Raw genomic sequence first — 19,199 nt, 5'->3', positions numbered from 1 at the left:
ATACCACTTCCCAAATCTATTTCGTGGATGTCATCGCCAAAATACCTCTTCAAGATTTAATTCAGAAGAAATTGTTTCCTTCTTTTCAAACAACCATATGAGCTCAAATTACTTATTGTAAACGTTTCTTTACCAGCAGACTTTAGAACGCTCACTCTCTCCCTTTCTCCCGATTGCAACATGCAGTCTAATCTTGTAAGATATGGTTTTATCTCTTTGTTTGGGATCTAGTTCCAATTAGCCTCTTCCCCAGGATTTCTCCGAGGCATATTCATCACATCCCGTCTACCTTTGCATCCAACAATATCTGCAGTAGTGATTGCAATTTCACCATTTCAGCTCAGATTGTTTCTCTAATTCGACACAGCCAATGATAAACCAGTCAGTCTAGTTTATCACACCGCACAAACTCTCAATAATATTTCGTAAGATAAGAATATATATATATATATATATATATATATATATATTTATACACATATGTATATATATATATATATACATGTATATATATATATGCACATATGTATATATATATATATATATATATATATATATATATATATATATATATACACACATATGTATATATATATATATATATATATTTATACACATATGTATATATATATATATATATATATATATATATATATATATATATATATATATATATATACACGTATATGTAAATCTTTCACTAAAATTGCTATTTTTATACTTAATTATCAAGGCACAATGCCTTTAAGTATCATATAAACTTCTCCCTCTGTTCTGTGATCTTGAAGTAAAATATATAAACATATGTGAGTGCATGTGTGCATTTACAAATCTAAATAAACAGAGAGAGAGAGAGAGAGAGAGAGAGAGAGAGAGAGAGAGAGAGAGAGAGAGAGAGAGAGAGAGACAAACAGCATAAATAAATCAAAACCTGCCAGAGAGTTTTACCCACCTGAGCCCTGGATTGTTCCCCCACCAGAATGACTTCCCTGGTGGCATCGTGTATGGGGATGTCTGAGAGATACAGGCCTCTGGAAGTCAGGGCAGTTAGCCCATCCAGCAGAGGTGAGCCAACGAACAGCAACGAGTCACTCTCTGAGCACACCACCATTTGACCTTTTAATTCCATATTCTGAAAGAGAAAGGAGAAGGCTTTAAACATCTCCAGCCTGAAATATAACAGGGATGGATCGTCGGACACGCAATGTTAGTAGATTCAAAATTCTGCAAAATTTATAGTCAGTACTGTATAATGATTTACTTAGGCTATTAATGAATAAAAGTTCTCGTATATAACATGTTAAAGTATTACTGCATATAGATTGATATATAAAGGTTTTGCACATTATATTTTATAAAAAAGGGAGAGGTAGGCCTATGCACATATGTGTGTACAACTCCTTCATTAATTTATCAATAAATGATTGTCTCTTGTGACACTTTGTGACGGAAAGATCATAAGAAATAAAAGCGTTTTCAAATTCTAAGGAAGACTTATTATTATTATTATTATTATTATTATTATTACTAGCTAAGCTACAACCCTAGTTGGAAAAGCAGGATGCTATAAGCACAAGGGTCCCAACAAGGTAACGATAGCCCAAAGAGGAAAGGAAAAAAGGAAATAAATAAACTATATGAGAAGTAATTAACAATTAAAATAAAATATCTCAAGAACAGTAACAACATAAGATTATGTACACAGAATAAGAGCACCAACTCTTACAAGTTAAAGTAAAATGATTAAGTATTGCTGATGAGAAACGTCAGAGGAATATGACTAGTCCCTTGACAGCCACCCTTTCGCTAACCAATTTCTCCTTTTTAGCCCTCCCCTACTCAAGGTGAAATTTTATGCTATTGCTCATCCTAAAAGATTAAGCTCAAGCTACTAAAGACGTTTTCACATCTATACGAATATCTCTAACTGAACCTTTACCAGCTCCTTCCCGAGCCTTTCTACTCATCGGTACTTACTGCTGTACCTCTTTCTCTCTAATTGAACGATGGGAGCCAATGTGCTCTTTTGCGGACGATGCCTCCTCCCCTCCGTCACCTTCTTCCTTTTCCATTGACCAAAAAGAGGCAGGAGCGCCTCTAAAATAATAAAAGCAAATGTGGCTTATTATCCTTAACCCACATCCTATCACAAACCACCTATAAATAGAAGTTGCTGATCATCCCATAACCTAAATCCCCTACTAACATAAAAAACCAACCAACAACTACGGGGCTGCAAGTGCGCGAGAGCCCGTGCCTGGCTGAAACAACAACATTGACAGCCGCCCTTGGGAAATCGAAACCATGGCCCTCACCCCCGCCCCTTAAGCAGTGTAATAGGACCAAATCTTCTCTGATCGCTGCCGTGTTGCCACTAACGACACCCTGAGAACCATTAGGACATCGAGGACATCTTCTCTTCAAGTGTCTTGGCTCCTCGGGGTGGGGGGTGAGGGGGTTTGCCCTCCGTCTGGGGATCTCCGTTCTGATAGCAGTGAGGGCATCGCCTCTAATTCAGGGGGTATCTCGTTGTTTATCTGGAAAATCTTCCGTGATGTATTGTGATAGGTAATTGCTTTCAGTTGCCTCTGATGCCTTCCTTCAGCTTCATTGTTTACGTTTAGTGATAGATATCATGATTTAACCTCCAATCACGTCCGTCTCCGTGACAATACAGCAGTTTCCCAACTTACGAACATTCGACTTACGTACGATCGACTTACAAACACAAATCCAACTGAAATCATAGATTTCAGATATTATATTAAAAAATCGTATACTGGGTATTTGTTTACAAGACCATGCTCTCCATATACTGCCAAATTATGCAAAACTATTGTTTTCCTCTGGTATTTTTCCATCATTCAAAACAATTCGCCACATGGGAAACAAGTTGAAATTATAAAAAAATATAGAATTATAAAAAAAAAAAAACACTAGCCTGGTTTCCTCACTAAACGACCTGGAACTGACAACGTCAACATATTCAACCAAACAGAAGTTCGTGATGCCAGCATACATTTGATATATATGCAAAATATATACTAAATTCAAAATGGAATAATTACTCAAAAGTGACCCTAAAATAAACAATTCACAAATAGTGACACTTTTAAGTAATCATTTCATTTTTAATTTATTATATATTTTGCATATATATCAAATGTGAGGAAACCAGGCTAGTTTTCTTTTTATAATTCTATAATTTTACCTTCCATACCTATGAAAGCGACTGGATGCGACTATGCATCATCAATGTGTATAAGATATATTTCTTAAATATAATTAGATATATTTCTAAAGATTATTTTCTATTCAGAAGCGGCCCGAGAGCTGACACACCGGTTTGAGGAAATGACTACCCAAATGTATAAGGACAATATATTTCCGCAGTCAATCGATTTACTTGGCATAAAATACATACATCTCTCTCTCTCTCTCTCTCTCTCTCTCTCTCTCTCTCTCTCTCTCTCTCTCTAGTCTATAGAGGTCTGTAAATATAAATCAAACCTCTATAGACTAGAGAGAGAGAGAGAGAGAGAGAGAGAGAGAGAGAGAGAGAGAGAGAGAGAGAGAGAGAGAGAGAGAGAGAGAGAGAGAGAGAGAGAGTGAGTGTGTTATCAATCCTACGGAATATTAGAAAAGATCTACGCAGTTTCTTTTCAGTTTTTAATAATTATATTATTTCACTTGTTGGCCATGGGCATGATTGGTAATGAGGAGGGTGAAGGCTGTAGTATATTGAGGCCTAAGTCAAAGGTCAAGGGCATTCAGGACGGAACTTTTAATGTTTGAGTATTATTATTATTATTATTATTATTACTTGCTACGCTACGACCCTAGTTAGAAAAGCAGGATGCTATATGCCCAAGGGCTCCAACAGGGAAAAATGACTCAGTGAGGAAAGGAAACAAGGAAAAACTAAATATTTTAAGAACAGTAGCAACATTCATATAAATATCTCCTTCATATAAAGACTGTAACAAAACAATAGGAAAAGAAATAAGATAGAATAGTGTGCCCGAGTGTACCCTCAAGCAAGAGAACTCTAATTAAAGACAGTGGAAGGCCATGGCAAAGGCTATGGCATTACCCAAGACTAAAGAACAACGGTTTGATTTTGGAGTGTCCGTCTCCTAGAAGAGCTGCTTATCATAGCTAAAGAGTCTCTTCAACCCTTACCAAGAGGAAAGTGGCAACTGAACAATTACAGTGTTAACCCCTTGGGTGAAGAGGAATTGTTAGGTAATCTCAGTGTTGTCAGGTGTATGAGGACAGAGGAGAATGTGTATAGAACAGGCCAGACTATTCGTTTTTTTTTTTTTTGTGCAGGAAAAGGAAAAAATGAGCCATTACCAGAGAGAGGGATCCAATGTAGTTCTGTCTGGACAGTCAAAGGACCCAATAAATACAACTACGAAATCTCTTCCATCTATAATTAAATCAATTGTCAGGCTATCTTCTGCTGCTGCTTTGCCTCTTTTTTCATGCCATTAAATGTTTTCTTTACTTCTAATTACTTTTGGTACCGGCTCAGGTGTTTCATTATTTCTATAGGAAAAGTTATTCATTATATGACTATTGTATAACATTTTACAAAAATTATTGACATTTTTTATCGTTCCATCTCTATTGTGGATAATTTTTCAATTTTCATCCTTTAAAGCAAATATCTGTTGGCGCCATGTTCCAAGTCTTCTTTTCATCAATTTGATGCTTCTTACTTTCTTCTCTGTTTCCTCAATTTTGGTCTAATTGTGTTTACTATCATTCTGCGTTTTTAGTTTGTTTATTGGTTTGGATAGTTTTTCTAATTGTATTTCATCTCTCTTGGATTTTGTCCTCATTTCCAATCTTTTCTTTATTAGGATTTTGGTCTTTTCTGATAGTTTTCCTGTATGTTGTGCAGGAATTTTTTCCACATATTTCTTGTGCTAATTCCAAATATTCTTGTGTTAAATTACTGTTCATTTCTTCTTTACTTGCTTCCATTTCATCATGTAGCAGGGAGTAACTATTTTGCATTGCTAAACTGAACTCATCAGATTTTTCTCCTATTACAGAAGTGTTAATTTTCATGACTTTTCCTTTCTTTAGATTAAAAATAATTGATTCTCAACATTCTATGGTCGGTTGACTTTAACTTGTTTAACACTTTTACATCTTTAACTAAATAGCTTTTCCTTTGTGAATAAAATCTATATTGTTTTTAGTTTCTCCGATTGGGCTTCATGTGGACTAGAAACAGCTGTATTTCTTGTTGTATGTATGTATGTATGTATGTATGTATGTATGTATGTATGTATGCATAAATCAAATACAATATATTGGATATACAGTATATCATAATATATGATGAACGACCATTAATTCAATCGGAATCTAATAGAGAAAATGTGTAGCTTGGAATGGGAATAGGAATCTGAATTGGAATGGATGAGGTATTAATCCAGATGATGAATGACAAGATCAATTATGGTGCCAGTGTTGAATCTGCTCGAGGTGATTTAATTAGCTTCAGAAAATCACAGTCTCTCGTTCCAACGGATTTCGCATGTTCTAAAAATTATCAGTTTTAGGAATAATACGTCAGCATAGAAACAGGCAACGTTCGGCTCAGGAAATGAGCTAATTCTGGGAGACAGAATAAATATATGATTTTCAGACTGTCTCGTAGAATAATACGTAATGCCATTTCAAATATGGAAACGCTTGAACACCACATGTGAGCTTTGAATAAATTCATTTGAGTGAAGGTAAAAAGGTTTATGATAAAAGCTCACTTCTTATAACAGTGATATATTCCTTCTCTTCTAACTTCGGAACTTGGATGATGAATGACAGACACGGGACAGAAAGAACTCTCTTGTTGAGAATAAAAACACATCTATAGGTGTAGTTACACAAGTAATCAGTACGAGAGAGAGAGAGAGAGAGAGAGAGAGAGAGAGAGAGAGAGAGAGAGAGAGAGAGAGAGAGAGAGAGAGAGAGAGAGAGAGAGAGCATTTCTGAAGACGCTGTTATCAAGCGTAATATCCCGTTCATACATTTTACCTAAAGACTAAAAGAAGTATTTTGGAAAGCTTTTGAAATAGTTGAAGTAGTTTTCCTCTCACGAGAGATGATGGCCGGAGGGAAGGCAGTAAGTAGTTGAGTGAAGTATGTGAACAAGCCTACGTTGTTGCCAATTGTTCAAGACAGAGCGAGAAGTTTGGAAAATTCAGAAAATCGTTAAATTGTGGGATGAAATTATCTATGAAAGACGTACAGACCAATGAAATAAACTCGCAATTAAAATAGTATGAAGACAGGGTTGAATAACAAGCGTAGTCTGAGAGAGAGAGAGAGAGAGAGAGAGAGAGAGAGAGAGAGAGAGAGAGAGAGAGAGAGAGAGAGGGGGGGGGGGGGTAGGACGGTGGCTAGCAGCCTAAAACCGTTCGATGAGCCAGAGCCGAGCCAGAAGCAGAGTCCCACAGTTCGACAGATGAAAAATGTGAGAGTAACAACATTCCCTTCAAACGAAAGCGAAATAATAATCTATTTCGATGACTATGCGGAACTTTATAAAGGACGTTAAACGTCTTCTGAAAATACGAATGTCGAAGAATTAAACTTTAGTAAGAATCGTTGCATCGCTTTACAGTAAAAGTATTGGATGTAAAACAGAAAACAGAATTCCTAAGAAATATTTAGTTACCAAATGCTGGAACACTTTGAGGGAATTTGTATTTGCTGGCAAGGCCAAATAAGACGTAACCTTTAAAGAGATCTCTCGAAATGGGAACGAATAGTCTTCTACCAAACAGACAGAGAGAAACGGATGCCATTAAGAGCAGCTGTCGTGTTTTCCCGGTCATAATAAACATAATTTTTTGGAATCCTGCTCCCTCCATTCTTCGTCTAGGAAGGTTCACAAGCCTCTGTTCCAGGATAACTCAATCATTACCTCCGCCAACGTAGTTGGGAGGAGGTTATGTTTTCGTCCATGTTTGTCTTTCGTGAACAACTTCCTGGCCACAATTTCACACAGTAGTGAAACTTGAGGGATTACTTGTAATGTTTTCGTTCCTGCTCGTCTGTTTGTTTGTGAACAACTTCCTGGCCACAATTTCACAGAGTGTGAAAATTGAGGGATTATTTGTAATGTTTTCGTCCCTGATTGACTGTTTGTTTGTGAACAACTTCCCGGACCCAATTTCACAGAGTAGTGGAACTTGAGGGATTATTTGTTATGTTTTCGTCCCTGAATGTCTTTGTTTGTGAACAACTTCCTGGCCACAATTTCACAGAGTGTGAAACTTGAGGGATTATTTGTAATGTTTTCGTCCCTGATTGACTGTTTGTTTGTGAACAACTTCCCGGACCCAATTTCACAGAGTAGTGGAACTTGAGGGATTATTTGTTATGTTTTCGTCCCTGAATGTCTTTGTTTGTGAACAACTTTCTGGCCACAATTTCACAGAGTAGTGAAACTTAAGGGATTATTTGTAATGTTTTCGTCCCTGATTGTCTTTTTGTTTGTGAAAAACTTCCTGGCAACAATTTTAGAGAGTAGTGAAACTTGAGGGATTATTTGTTATGTTTTCGTTCCTGAATGTCAGTTTGTTTGTGAAAAACTTCCTGGCCACAACTTTACAGAATAGTGAAACTTGTGGGATTATTTGTTATGTTATCGTCCCTGAATGTCTGTTTGTTTGTGAACAACTTCCTGGCCACAATTTTACAGAATAATGAAATTTGAAGGATTATTTGTTATGTTTTCGTCCCTGATTGTCGGTTTGTTTATGAACAACTTCCTGGCCACAATTTTACACAATAGTGAAACTTGAGGGATTATTTGTAATGTTTTCGTCCCTGCTCGTCTGTTTGTTTGTGAACAACTTCCAGGGCACAATTTTATATAGTGAAACTTGAGGGATTATTTGTTATTTTTTCGTCCCTGATTGTCAGTTTGTTTGTGAACATCTTCCTGGCCACAATTTTACAGAATAGTGAAACTTGAGGAATTATTTGTTATGTTTTCGTCCCTGATTGTCGGTTTGTTTGTGAACAACTTCCTGGCCACAATTTTACAGAATAGTGAAACTTGAGGGATTATTTGTTATGTTTTCGTCCCTGATTGTCGGTTTGTTTGTGAACAACTTCCAGGGCACAATTTTATATAGTGAAACTTGAGGGATTATTTGTTATGTTTTCGTCCCTGAATGTCTTTGTTTGTGAACAACTTTCTGGCCACAATTTCACAGAGTAGTGAAACTTAAGGGATTATTTGTAATGTTTTCGTCCCTGATTGTCTTTTTGTTTGTGAAAAACTTCCTGGCAACAATTTTAGAGAGTAGTGAAACTTGAGGGATTATTTGTTATGTTTTCGTTCCTGAATGTCAGTTTGTTTGTGAAAAACTTCCTGGCCACAACTTTACAGAATAGTGAAACTTGTGGGATTATTTGTTATGTTATCGTCCCTGAATGTCTGTTTGTTTGTGAACAACTTCCTGGCCACAATTTTACAGAATAATGAAATTTGAAGGATTATTTGTTATGTTTTCGTCCCTGATTGTCGGTTTGTTTATGAACAACTTCCTGGCCACAATTTTACACAATAGTGAAACTTGAGGGATTATTTGTAATGTTTTCGTCCCTGCTCGTCTGTTTGTTTGTGAACAACTTCCAGGGCACAATTTTATATAGTGAAACTTGAGGGATTATTTGTTATTTTTTCGTCCCTGATTGTCAGTTTGTTTGTGAACATCTTCCTGGCCACAATTTTACAGAATAGTGAAACTTGAGGAATTATTTGTTATGTTTTCGTCCCTGATTGTCGGTTTGTTTGTGAACAACTTCCTGGCCACAATTTTACAGAATAGTGAAACTTGAGGGATTATTTGTTATGTTTTCGTCCCTGATTGTCGGTTTGTTTGTGAACAACTTCCAGGGCACAATTTTATATAGTGAAACTTGAGGGATTATTTGTTATGTTTTCGTCCCTGAATGTCAGTTTGTTTGTGAACAACTTCCTGGCCACAATTTTACTCTTAGAGCAGTGAAACTTTCGGGGCTTGGTTGTTATGTTGAGACGTGGAGGGGATTCAATTTTGGAAGTCCTTGGTAACAGGTCAAGGTCGGGAAATAATATGCCGTGGTGAATGTCTTAATTTTGCTCATAGAGCACTGAAACATTCAGGTATTAATTGTTATGTTGAGATGTGGAAGTAATTCAAATTTTAAAGTCCTAGGTCAAAAGTCAAGGTGAAGGTCGGGCAAACGATCGAACAAATTAACCAGAAGGCAAGTTGGTTTCGTGAAATAAGCTGTCGTGGTGGTCTGCATTCTCAGAGGTCTTTTGTATTTTTAGTATGTGTTAGTCATACTAAATCAATATACTCTTTCTCTTGTCCCTCTCGTAAGTTGGCTCTCTTACATGTTTCTGTTTTCGTATTATTGTTTGTTTTTAATTTTCAGTTTCTCTTCTTTGGTGTTCACACAAAGTTGTACAGCTCAATATTATACATGGAAATGTAATCAGCTCATTAATTTACTTATTATTTCACAACTATTCACTTCCTTCAACTTAGGAGCAGGTCCTCTGACTTGTCTATTTGTATTTGAACAATTTTTAATATAAATTTCCTTTCACACCATCCCATGAAAATAAGACGGACGCTGACCATCGACAGAAAGGAAATCGTTCGAGAAAACGAATAATTCAGTTCATTGATTTGGGAATTCCGATTTGATGAACTCGGCATCACGACGCAAAAGAGATGTAGGAAATGTTTATACAAAGGGGGGAAATGGAAAACGAGAGTTATTCAGTCCGTGGCAGCAAATATAATCTCGTGGTTATTTTTTTCTGATAAATGTGGTGATTAGGTGCACTCAAGTACCTCGCCTAGTGAACGGCGAGAGGAGGAGGCAAGAGGGGAAAACAGAGAAGAGGAAAAATAAAGAGAAAGGTTAAAGGATTAGTTAAAAGGAGAAGATGGAAGCAAAGATCCACATGTTGAGACTCTGGTGGATTGAATAAATGATTGAACATATAAATGAAATAGTTAATAAATTAGAATATGAATGGTTAAATGAATAGATAGATACATCGATGGTTGATGAATGATTTCAGCTATCTTTGTGATGATAGGAAAGTTATGAAAAATGTGACGTGCAGGTGATCATATTATTATTATTACAAGCTAAGCTACAACCCTAGTTGGAAAGGTAGGATGCTATGAGCCCGAGCACTCCGACAGGGAAAAAATAGCTCAGTGAGGAAAGGAAACAAGGAAATAAAGAAACTACAGGAGAAGTAATGAACAATTAAAATAAAATGTGTAAAAAGTATGAACTGCATTAAAATAGATCTTTCATATATAAATTATAAAAACTTCAAAAAAAAAAAGAAAAGAAAAAAAAAAAAAAAAAAAAGACAACATGCCCAAGTGTACCCCCTAGAAAGAGAACTCTAACCCAAGACAGTAAAAGACCACGGTACAGAGGCTATGGCACTACCCAAGACTAGAGAACAACGGTTTGATTTTGGAGTGTCCTTCTCCTAGAGGAGCTGCTTACCACAGCTAAAGAGTCTCTACTACCGTTACCAATAACAAGATACAACAACTTAAGATTTAATGTCTAGCATCCCCTTAGCATCCTCCTCGGGAATGTCCCTGGTAACTAACCTTCATTTTAAGACGCGAAGACTGTTGATATTTAATAGCTAAGACGAAGGGCGTGTTTATCCTCCCAAGCACCATCTCGTAGGTCAGGCTGACTCCCTCCGGTGACACGACAGAAAAGCATGTGCTCACTTCCTCGTTTTGCTGTAGGGCTTGCGATCCAAAAACCTGCAATTAGAAATACACTTTATCATATCCGAGCGACAAAAAGGATAATTATGTATTAATGTTGAATGTTATTGATGGATGGGACTCATTTACTTCATTCAGTAGTGCCCTGGTGAATTCAAGTATACGAAGGAATAGATAGACAGAGAGATAGATAGATATCAGAAACTACTCCCAAGTTGTTCATGGTATCTTAATTAATTTTGAATATACATTTATGTTTGTACTCATGCTTTTGTTTCAAAGGTGATTTTGCATTTCACTGATAACAGTTTCATTAATTTTAATTTAACTTTTGAGAATTTCTCATCACTCCTTCCAAACAGCGATAAATATGGCATTATGACATGCCCAAGCGAGCCAGAATGCAAAAATTTTTCATTGCTTTTCATGTTGAAATGGCAGTTAAAACCCTGTCATTCTTACTGCTGGCTTTTGCCCATCAACCATACTATTATTATTATTATTATTATTATTATTATTATTATTATTATTATTATTATTATTATTATTATTATTATTAGCTACGGTACAAACCTAGTTAAGAAAGTAGGATGCTATAAGCCCAAGGGGTCCAACTGGGAAAAATAGCCAGCGAGGAAAGGAAATAAAGAAACAAATAAACTACATGAGAAGTAATGAACAATTAAAATGAGATATCTTAAGGACAGTAACAACATTAAAATAGATATTTCATGCATAAACTATAAAATTATTGATGCACGAAGTCTTCTTAGCCTCTTCCTCTGATGCTACTTATGTTTCTTTTATTTTTATCAATCGTACCTGCAACTCAGTGCATAAAAGGAAGATATCTTTTCAGGCTGTAGAGAGATTTACAATCTCAACCTTCTACACATTTCTGGCAAATATTTCCCATACTTATTACTTGATCAGAATGGTACTTTAACAACAGCATTCTATAGACCTCCCCCTAATTTTTGATACTATAATGCATTGGAAAATCTCGTGAATCAAGGTGTTTACTCTTGTTTTAATAAAGCCTAAGCCAAGAGAATCAGGTAAATAGGTAAAGCAATTCGAATACCTACACTCCCCTGTCCCCCCCCCCGCCCCTTTCCTAGTTTCTCCGGGGTCGCTTACTCCACCTTTTCCATAACCTGTTATATTTGTTAATAACTCATAAAATTGATATGTTGGATTCTTGTTATAATTATTATCAACATTTCATGATATTGTTATATTTCGTCAGGGTGTTTAAGGAGTGTATAACCTTTAGCCTATTTATCCAACTTGATGAACCTGCCCTGAGGGCTTCTTTTTTAACTTTGTAAAAATAATGAGACTCACGTCTTCCAAAGGCCGGATTGATGGGGTTTACCTCTTGAAAGGTAGAGTAAAAGTAATCAAGTGTTATAAAAAGTTGACTGAAAATTTTATGGTGTATTTGCTCACTTTACCATTATTATTATTATTATTATTATTATTATCATTATTATTATTACTTGCTAAGCTACAACCCTAGTTGGAAAAACAGGATGCTATAAGCCCAAGGGCTCCAACAAGTAAAATAGCCCAGTGAGGAGAGGAAACATGGAAAAATAAAATAATTTAAGAACAGCAACAACACCTAAACAAATATTTCCTATATAAACTAGAAAAACTTTAACAAAAAAAGGAAAATTAGATAGAATACCGTGCTCGAGTGTACCCTCAAGCAAGAGAACACTAACCCAAGAAAGTGGAAGACCATGGTACAGAGGCTATGGCACTACCCAAGACTAGAGAACTATGGTTTAATTTTGGAGTGTCCTTCTCCTAGACGAGTAGCTTACCATAGCTAAAGAGTCTCTTCTACCCTTACCAAGAGGAAAGTAGCCACTGAACAATTACAGTACAGTAGTTAACGTTAACCCTTTGGGTGAAGAAGAATTGTTTGGCAATCTCAGTGTTGTCAGGTGTATGAGGACAGAGGAAAATATGTTAAGAATAGGCCAGACTATTCGGTGTATGTGTAGGCAAAGGAAAAGAGAACCGTAACTAGAGAGAAGGATCTAATATATTACTATCTGGCTGGCCAAAGGACCCTATACCTCCCTAGCGGTAGTATCTCAACAGGTGGCTGGTGCCCTGGCCAGCCTACTACCTAACATCATATTAATGACTGTCATACTACTTTGCCCCGTAAATACAGAAATACATTTAGTTGGTATTCCGAGCTGTTTTAGAGAATCCAATCCAATTGGACCGGTATACATAACAGAAATTCTGCAGTTGAAAATAGCAGATCAGAGGTGATTAGTTAAGTGTAACACAAACACAAAGGTGAATTATTGTTAACTGAAGCATATAACGAAACTTTTTACAAGTCTCAAAAAAGGCGATCTTGTATTATTATCATCAATAATAAGCTACAGTCCTAGTTGGAAAAGCAGAATGCTATAAGCCCAGAGGCTATAACAGGGAAAATAGCCCAGTGAGGAAAGGAAACAAAGAAAAAGAAAATATTTTAAGAACAGTAACATTAAAATAAATATCTCCTATATAAACAGTAAAAACTTTAACAAAACAAGAGGAAGAGAAATAAGGTAGAATAGTGTGCCCTAGTGTAACCTCAAGCAAGAGAACTCTAACCCCAGACAGTGGAAGACCACGGTACAGAGGCTATGGCACTACCCAAGACTAGAGAACGATGGTTTGATTTTGGAGTGTCCTTCTCCTAGAAGAGCTGCTTACCATAGCTAAAGAGTCTCTTGTACCCTAACCAAGAGGAAAGTGGCCACTGAACAATTACAATGCAGTAACCCCTTGGGTGAAGAAGAATTGTTTGGTAATCACAGTGTTGTCAAGTATACGAGGACAGAGGAGAATATGTAAAGAATAGGCCAGACTATTCGGTGTGTGTGTGTGTGTATGTGTGTGTGTGTGTGTGTGTGCAGGTAAAGGGAAAATTAACCGTAATCAGAGAGAAGGATCCAATATAGTATTGTCTGGCCAGTCAAATGACCCCATAACTCTCTAGCGGTCGTACCTCAACGGGTGGCTGGTGCCCTGGTCAACCTATTACCTACTATCAGCAATAAAGGAAAGAAGATATCAAGTAGATATTTTTTTGCAGAATCCATCCAGTGGGTCGGAATTACATCTATTAGTTTGATACCAACAAGAAAATGAGTTCAAGCTTTAGCAATTACTTGAAAAAAGTAACAAGTCTGATTGAAAACTCACCATTAAACTTCTAAAGGAATTATGGCAGAAGTTTGATCCCTGCTAGTCTTTAAGGCAGGAAAAAAATAAGTAATACTGATAAAAATATGAAACCGGAGGGGCACTAAGTACAGCGCGGACCTCCTCGACCTTTTGCTCGACCTTGACCTTTGACCTTAACATGTATCATTTGGCGTTGATTCTCACACACCCAAATAAGAACCAAGTTTGAAGTCTCTGTGACAAAGATGTCCAAACTTATGACTGATTACGTGAATTGGACAATTTGCTTGACCGTGACCTTGAGGTTCCAAAACTTAATAATTTCCAGCTTTTTATATAACAGTTAATCCCTGCAAGTTTCATTACTCTACGAATAAAATTGTGGTCAGGAGGAGGTTCACATATAAACACACACATACACACAAATTACAAACACACAAACAGGGGCGAAAGCATAACCTCCTTCCAACTTCGTTGGCGGAAGTAAAAATGAAATTAGTAATGCGCAGAGTAGGAGAGTCAGGGCTATTGGAAGTCCTAAGAGAGTAATTAGTTGATATATAAGAAAAAGAAATAAAGGCACATTCAAACAATGCTGAGGTTTTCATCCATAAAAATATAATGAAACATCTATTTTTTCCACGAGATTTCCCTTGAAGTAGAAATTACCAATAGAGAAGGTCCTCAATTTAAAACCATTCGACTTACAAATATTCATAGATACAAACACGAATCCAACGGAAAATAACAAAGATAAGATAAAGAAAAAGTGTAATAAAACAATATTACATCATTTAATACTGTAGGCAAAGCAACATTTGTAATAACCTGATATTTATTTCATATGGAACCCGACTATTTGCTAACTGCTTCAGCTGTAAATCATAGGCGTGGCATTCAGATTAGGGCCACCCTAGGCCAAAATTTAACAAAAAATCGACTTACAAACAATTAGGACTTACAAAAAACCTTCTAGGAACCTATTAAGTTTTTAAGTTGAGGATCTCCTGTATCCTAAGAAATATAAAAGGTTATAATGATAGGAGAAGCAAAGACGGAGGTTGATGGATATAATATTTTTCTTGTATCGATGACCATGAAGCAAAACTTTATTTATTTATTTTTTTTTTGCTTCAATGCATTAGCATGAGATAATGTTTCAGCAAAGGAAAGGAGGAGATCTGCTTTGGTAACCAAGGGTATAACAATCTCTTCATAAGAGGCACTGACCTCAGGGCTACTTTAATATGATGATAAAAGTCTCTACTAAAATGGTGGTAACGATCTCTCTATTGTAGAAAGATTTCTATGGATTCTGGTAGCTTCAGTGGATGATGTCTTGATATTGGAAGACTTCTACAACTATGTTTTTAGAATGAAGCCCAGGGTCACATTTTGTATTTAATAGATAGCTTAAGTAGTTAATAGCCTACAGGTTCAAGCAGTTTAAAGGTTTAAAGGCCGCTCATGAATGGCAGAGCTAAGGGACAGTGACATTGCCTTATCAAGCAGGACAATTCCCTTGAGACTGACCATATAACATATGATCAGCGCCCAAGCCCCTCTCCACCCAAGCTAGGACTAAGGAGGGCCAGGCAATGGCTACTGATGATTCAGCAGATAGACCTATAGGTTCTCCCAAGACCCCTATCCTTAGCTCACAATGTTGGTGAGATTGCAGCGACCAAAGAAACTATCGAGTTTGAGCGATAAGCAGTTAGGGACGTTACCACATCAGCCACAACAACCATTTCCTGACTTGGCTTCATATTTACTCTTGTAACACAATTAGACTACATTGTCAAAAATTTGCCTTAAAAACAATAAAATTCTGAAATAAACGTTGTCAGGCATTTACAGTTTTAAAAACGGATATATTGACGTAAACGAGTGATATTACGGTCACCAACCCGTAAAAGATATTAATAAAGTAAGGTAAAAATTACGGTCGCCTGTATTTTACTGAAATACACATGAGAACAGTATGATTTTACGGAGAATTTCTATTCTTTAAGATAAATTCTTTTTTTTTCAAACAGTGTGAGTTGAATATATTCATGATTTATCCTTCAAAGAACTTCTATCTAGCGATAAAAGTACGTGGAGTCAAAGGATATTTATTGGAGAGGCGAATGTAAAAAAAAATCACATAAATATCAACGGTGAGATAAGCGAAAGTCTGCGTCCTTTCCAAGTATAAATGAAATGGAATCGTTCAGTATTGTTGTATAAATACTCAAAGGTTTGTAGTAAAATAAAAGAATTCAAAGTCAAACAAAATCTGCTGCCATTAGTAAACAATAGGAGTCAGATAAAGCTAGCAAAATAGCAGTGATTCCATGTCATAAATAGAATTTATGTGGCTAGTTAATGTAAGTATAGTACAGTAGTGTTGAATTGGAGTTAAATGTAAAATGCATCTGTGGAACTGAAACTCAAGTAAATGTTGGGAAGTAGCATCTGAAAAATAAGTTAAGTAAAACACCTTTGTCGCAGGATATTAAGAAATGTTGAGTTTCAATGATCTTACATGTAAAAGACATAATGACTGAAATTTTCTTTAATGTTGTTACTGTTAACTATTATGATTTAATTATTAGATTTAATATATATATATATATATATATATATATATATATATATGTATATGTAAATATAAATATATATATATATGTATATATATATATATATATATATATACTCTATATATATATATATATATATATATATATATATATATATATATATATATATATATATATATATATATATATATATATATTTATAAATATATGTATATATATCTAGAGAGAGAGAGAGAGAGAGAGAGAGAGAGAGAGAGAGAGAGAGAGAGAGAGAGAGAGAGAGAGAGATAAATTGGCAATCTCACTTACCTGAAGTAAGCCTGATCCTATTTGAGTTAGCCTCATGGCCTTATTGCAGACAAAATGCCAAGGAAAGGCCTTGCAAAAGGTATTGACTCCAACCTTACTGTCTTTGATATTTGACGACTTATGCACACCAACCACATCGGGCTCCCGCTCATTCTCAGAGTCTTCAACAGCCGCACTTTCATTGAACTGTTCCACATGATCTTCTTTTATTGTATACTTATAATAAAACCTATGGTTTGAACGATTGCCGTTAGGCGTATCACATTTCTCACATGTTACCGAGACCTGCTTCGAGAAGATCTGCAGACTGACACCTTCGATAATCCCTCCCACGAAGAACCGGATTGCTTCTCGGTTGGTAAAAAAATGAAGGATGATGCAATCGTTGTACCGATTGCACATGAGACTCGGCACGTCGTTTTTGGTCTTCAGGTTCGAATTCGTCTTCAGAATGTCGCACAGCCCTGTTAAGTTGGTCAGAAAGCCCTCTATGTTGTACCCGAGACTCCTCAGGGCTTTGCCATATTGTTTCAGACATTCTTTGACGTACTCCTGGCCCAGTTTGTTCATGAAGTCTGAGTGCTCTACCTCTGAAAGAAAAGAGAAGATACAAATTATCAAAAGTAAGAATATGTGTATATATATATATATATATATATATATATATATATATATATATATATATATATATATATACATACACTTCGTTTTTCGACATTATTAATCTCAATGCATTATAAGATTGGCCACTCGAGTCACCTTTTTCCATATATTTCTATTCCGTGCATCATCTTCACCAGTTCCACCACATTCAATCACCTGATCCCTTGACACCCCACGCTCCGACTAATCCATTATTATTATTAGTAGTAGTGGTAGCTAAGCTACAAACCTAGTTGGAAAAGTAAGATGCTTAGCACAGGACCCCAACAAGGAAAAATAGCCAAGTGAGGACAGGAAATAAGGAAATAAGTAAACTACAAGAGAAGTAATGAAAACACACACACACACACACACACACACATATATATATATATATATATATATATATATATATATATATATATATATATATATTTACATATACATATATATATATATATATATATATATATATATATATATATATATATATATGTACTGCATACATTTATACATAAACGTATATAAATATATATACTTATATATTATATATATATACATATATATATATATATATATATATATAGAGAGAGAGATAGATAGATAGATAGATATACAGTATATACATACGCACGCACACACACATATATATACATAAAAAAACTTTTAATAATGTCTGGAGATATCTATGATAGAACCTAAGACTCAATTTACAATTGTTTGGGTAATTTCAATGCTGAAGTTGGTCAAAAGAAGAGAGGAGAATCAGCCGCAGTAAATTTGGAGTAGGCACAAGGAATGACAAATGTTTGTAGTATTTGCAGGAAGAAACAATAGAAAAATCCTGGACACCTATTTTTTTTTATAAGGAGTATAGAAAATGGACATGAAGAAGACCAACTGGGAAAACGAAAAATGAAATAAATTTAATTTTTAGTGAAAACGGTAATTTAGCTAAAGAAGTAACAGTGTTAAACAAGTTAAAGTCAAGCGACCATATAATGGTGAGAAGTAAAATTTGTTTAGATCTAAGGAAAGGAGGAGAAAAACTGATTTTGAGAAACAAACGATATCTGAGAAGTTTAGTTTTGCAATACAAAATAGGAACTCCCAGCTACATGATGAGATGGAAGCAAGTAAAGAAGAAATTAACAGTAATTTTACAAAATTTGACTTGGAATCAGCACAAAGGATCGATTATTATTATTATTATTATTATTATTATTATTACAAGCCCTAGTTGGAAGAGCAAGATGCTATAAGCCCATCGGTTCCAACATGGAAAATTAGCCCAGTGAGGAAATCATATAAAGAAATAAACAAACTACATAGGCAGAGTAAACACTCATAATAAAATATTCCAAGAACAGAAACAACATTAAATTGGACCCTTTACATATAAAATATAAAGACTTCATAAAAACAAGAAGTGGAATAAGACAGAATACCGTGTCTGAGTGTACCCTCAAGCAAGAGAACTCTAACCCAAGACAGTGGAATTCCATGGTACAGAGGCTATGGCACTATCCAAGACTAGAGAACAAAGGTTTGATTTTGGAGTCCCCTTCTCCTAGAAAAGCTGTTTACCATGGCTAAAGAGTCTCTTCTATTGTTACCAAGGGGAAAATAGCCACTGAACAATTATATTGCAGAA

At 35.6% G+C, this 19,199-nt stretch overlaps 1 protein-coding gene across 1 annotated transcript in view; it reads right to left on the bottom strand.

Annotated features, from left to right (window-relative positions):
* Gycalpha99B (guanylate cyclase 1 soluble subunit alpha 2) overlaps nt 1-19,199 on the bottom strand; it is a 361,252-nt gene that overhangs the window by 114,915 nt on the left and 227,138 nt on the right. Inside the window, exons 6-8 of the mRNA XM_068345970.1 lie at nt 16,904-17,493; nt 10,674-10,838; nt 953-1,132 (exon numbers count right to left, since the gene is read on the bottom strand). Of these exons, the coding sequence (XP_068202071.1) occupies nt 953-1,132; nt 10,674-10,838; nt 16,904-17,493 (935 nt within the window). The remainder of the gene's footprint in view (nt 1-952; nt 1,133-10,673; nt 10,839-16,903; nt 17,494-19,199) is intronic.

The sequence above is a fragment of the Palaemon carinicauda genome, chromosome 22, assembly GCF_036898095.1.
Source record: "Palaemon carinicauda isolate YSFRI2023 chromosome 22, ASM3689809v2, whole genome shotgun sequence".
NCBI classification, from domain to species: domain Eukaryota; kingdom Metazoa; phylum Arthropoda; class Malacostraca; order Decapoda; family Palaemonidae; genus Palaemon; species Palaemon carinicauda.
Note: the sequence above shows the minus strand (reverse complement) of the source record. Positions and strands in the feature narration are given on the sequence as shown.